Here is a 1,771-nt window from a genome sequence, read left to right on the forward strand (position 1 = left end):
CGCACGTGCAGCCGCGCGAAGAGGCACATGTGCACGTAGAGGGTGCCCATGAGCAGCAGCATGGCGAAGAACAGGGTGACGAGGCACACGATGACCATCTTGCTCTCCGAGTAGACGATGAACACGACGCCGCAGACGCCGCAGCACAGCCAGACGGCCACGATCAGGGCGCGCGCCCGGCGCACCGTCACGATGCTGTGGTAGCGCAGCGCGTAGAAGATGGTGACGTACCGGTCCACCGCGATGGCCAGGAGGTTGCAGATGGAGGCCACCAGCGAGATGCAGATCATCGAGTCGAAGATGTTGTCCATGTGCTGCACGAAGCGGTCCTCCAGGGCCAGCGAGCCGCTGTTGACCACGGCGATCATGACGGTCTCCAGGGCGTTGGACACGCTCACCAGCATGTCGGCCGCGGCCAGGCTGCAGAGGAAGAAGTACATGGGCGAGTGCAGGTTGCTGTTGCGGGCCACCGCCAGGATCACCAGGATGTTCTCCAGCAGGCTGACGCTGCCCAGCGCCAGGAACACCCCGGGCTCGATGAACACCTGCTCGCAGTACCTGCTCTGGTTGCCGGAGGAGGGGGCGGCCGGGCACTCCGAGCTGTTAGGCTGCCCCGGCTGAGCAGAGGGCAGGAAGCACGAGGCGTTCATCGCGGACACGGGCTGACCGAGCTGGGCTGCGGCCGGGGGCATAGGCTGCTGCTGCTGCTCCTCACAGGAGGCAAGAGTTTTCTCCAGATGCGTGTGAGGGATGCTCGTCCTGTGCGGACTCGGATTCTGTTCTCCCAGATGGAAGGATGGGGAGCGAGTGAGCTGGGAGGCACACAGAGAACTTTCCCTGCTGCTCCAGGGCGAGCAGTTTTATGCGAACTCTTCTGCCGTCTCCCTCCTTTCCCCTCCTTACTTCATTGCCATCCCCTCTTGGGAACAGAAAACCTGCCACCGGTTGCTACAGTTACGGCTCCTTTCCTGGCAAGACAGGGGATGTAGTGCCAGTTGTTGGAAGTGAGGGGTGAACACTCACTTCTCATACATTGGCTGGTGGCAAACAACTCCTACTTAATCTCCAGCGCTGCGAAATGACCACTGAGCACCGGAGGCTCTGTGACTGACAGCAGGCAGGCTCCCAGGGCTTGGGCAGGGGATCCGAAAGCAGGCTAGTGCCCCCTGCTGGCCAGACTGCGCATCTGTTGGCTGGCTTTTCGGAGCAGTTTGTTATTTGTCCTAGAAACTGCCACAGGCATCCATCCATCCATTTACTTGTTCATTCATTCATTCATTTGGAAAGTAAACATTTACTGCGTACCTACTCTGTGTCGGGTCTCTGCTGCTGGGCGCATAAGTTTATGGTGAGCAAGACAGACATGCTCTTCTTGTTTTCACCCAAACTTGGAGTCTGGGTGGGAGACAAGAAATCAGGGAATTAAGTCCGTGTGATAAACGCTTGAATGGGGAGGGCCAGGGGGATGCTGATGGATGAGCCGGGGCCCTAATCTGAATGGTAGAGGAAAGTTCTGAGGAAGGAGGGTCTCAGCCTTGACTCTAAGGAAGAAGAGACCATGCAGGGTGGAGAGGTGGGGGCTGGGGTTGGAGGAGGGGTCCAGCTGGAGAATGACAGCCCACCATTTGGAGGGAAGGGCAGTGGATCTTCATGCTGGCGTGGGGACCATCTGGAGGATGTGGGTGCAGAGGTCCCGCCTGGCCTGTGAGTGAGAATCACCCAGGCGAGGGCCTGGGCATATGTGGGTGATTTTGAGAGGTGAGCAGGGGCG

General features: G+C 59.2%; 1 protein-coding gene across 1 annotated transcript in view; it reads right to left on the bottom strand.

Moving 5' to 3' along the window:
- Nucleotides 1–1,084, bottom strand: part of MC3R (melanocortin 3 receptor) — a 2,667-nt gene extending 1,583 nt beyond the window's left edge. Inside the window, 1 exon segment of the mRNA XM_006779360.2 lies at nucleotides 1–1,084. This exon segment is cut by the window's left edge and continues 13 nt beyond it. Within this exon segment, the coding sequence (XP_006779423.1) occupies nucleotides 1–692 (692 nt within the window). The 5' untranslated portion in view covers nucleotides 693–1,084.
- Nucleotides 1,085–1,771: the final 687 nt, after the last annotated feature.

Source organism: Myotis davidii, unplaced genomic scaffold (assembly GCF_000327345.1).
Source record: "Myotis davidii unplaced genomic scaffold, ASM32734v1 scaffold343, whole genome shotgun sequence".
In the NCBI taxonomy this organism is placed as follows: Eukaryota; Metazoa; Chordata; class Mammalia; order Chiroptera; family Vespertilionidae; genus Myotis; species Myotis davidii.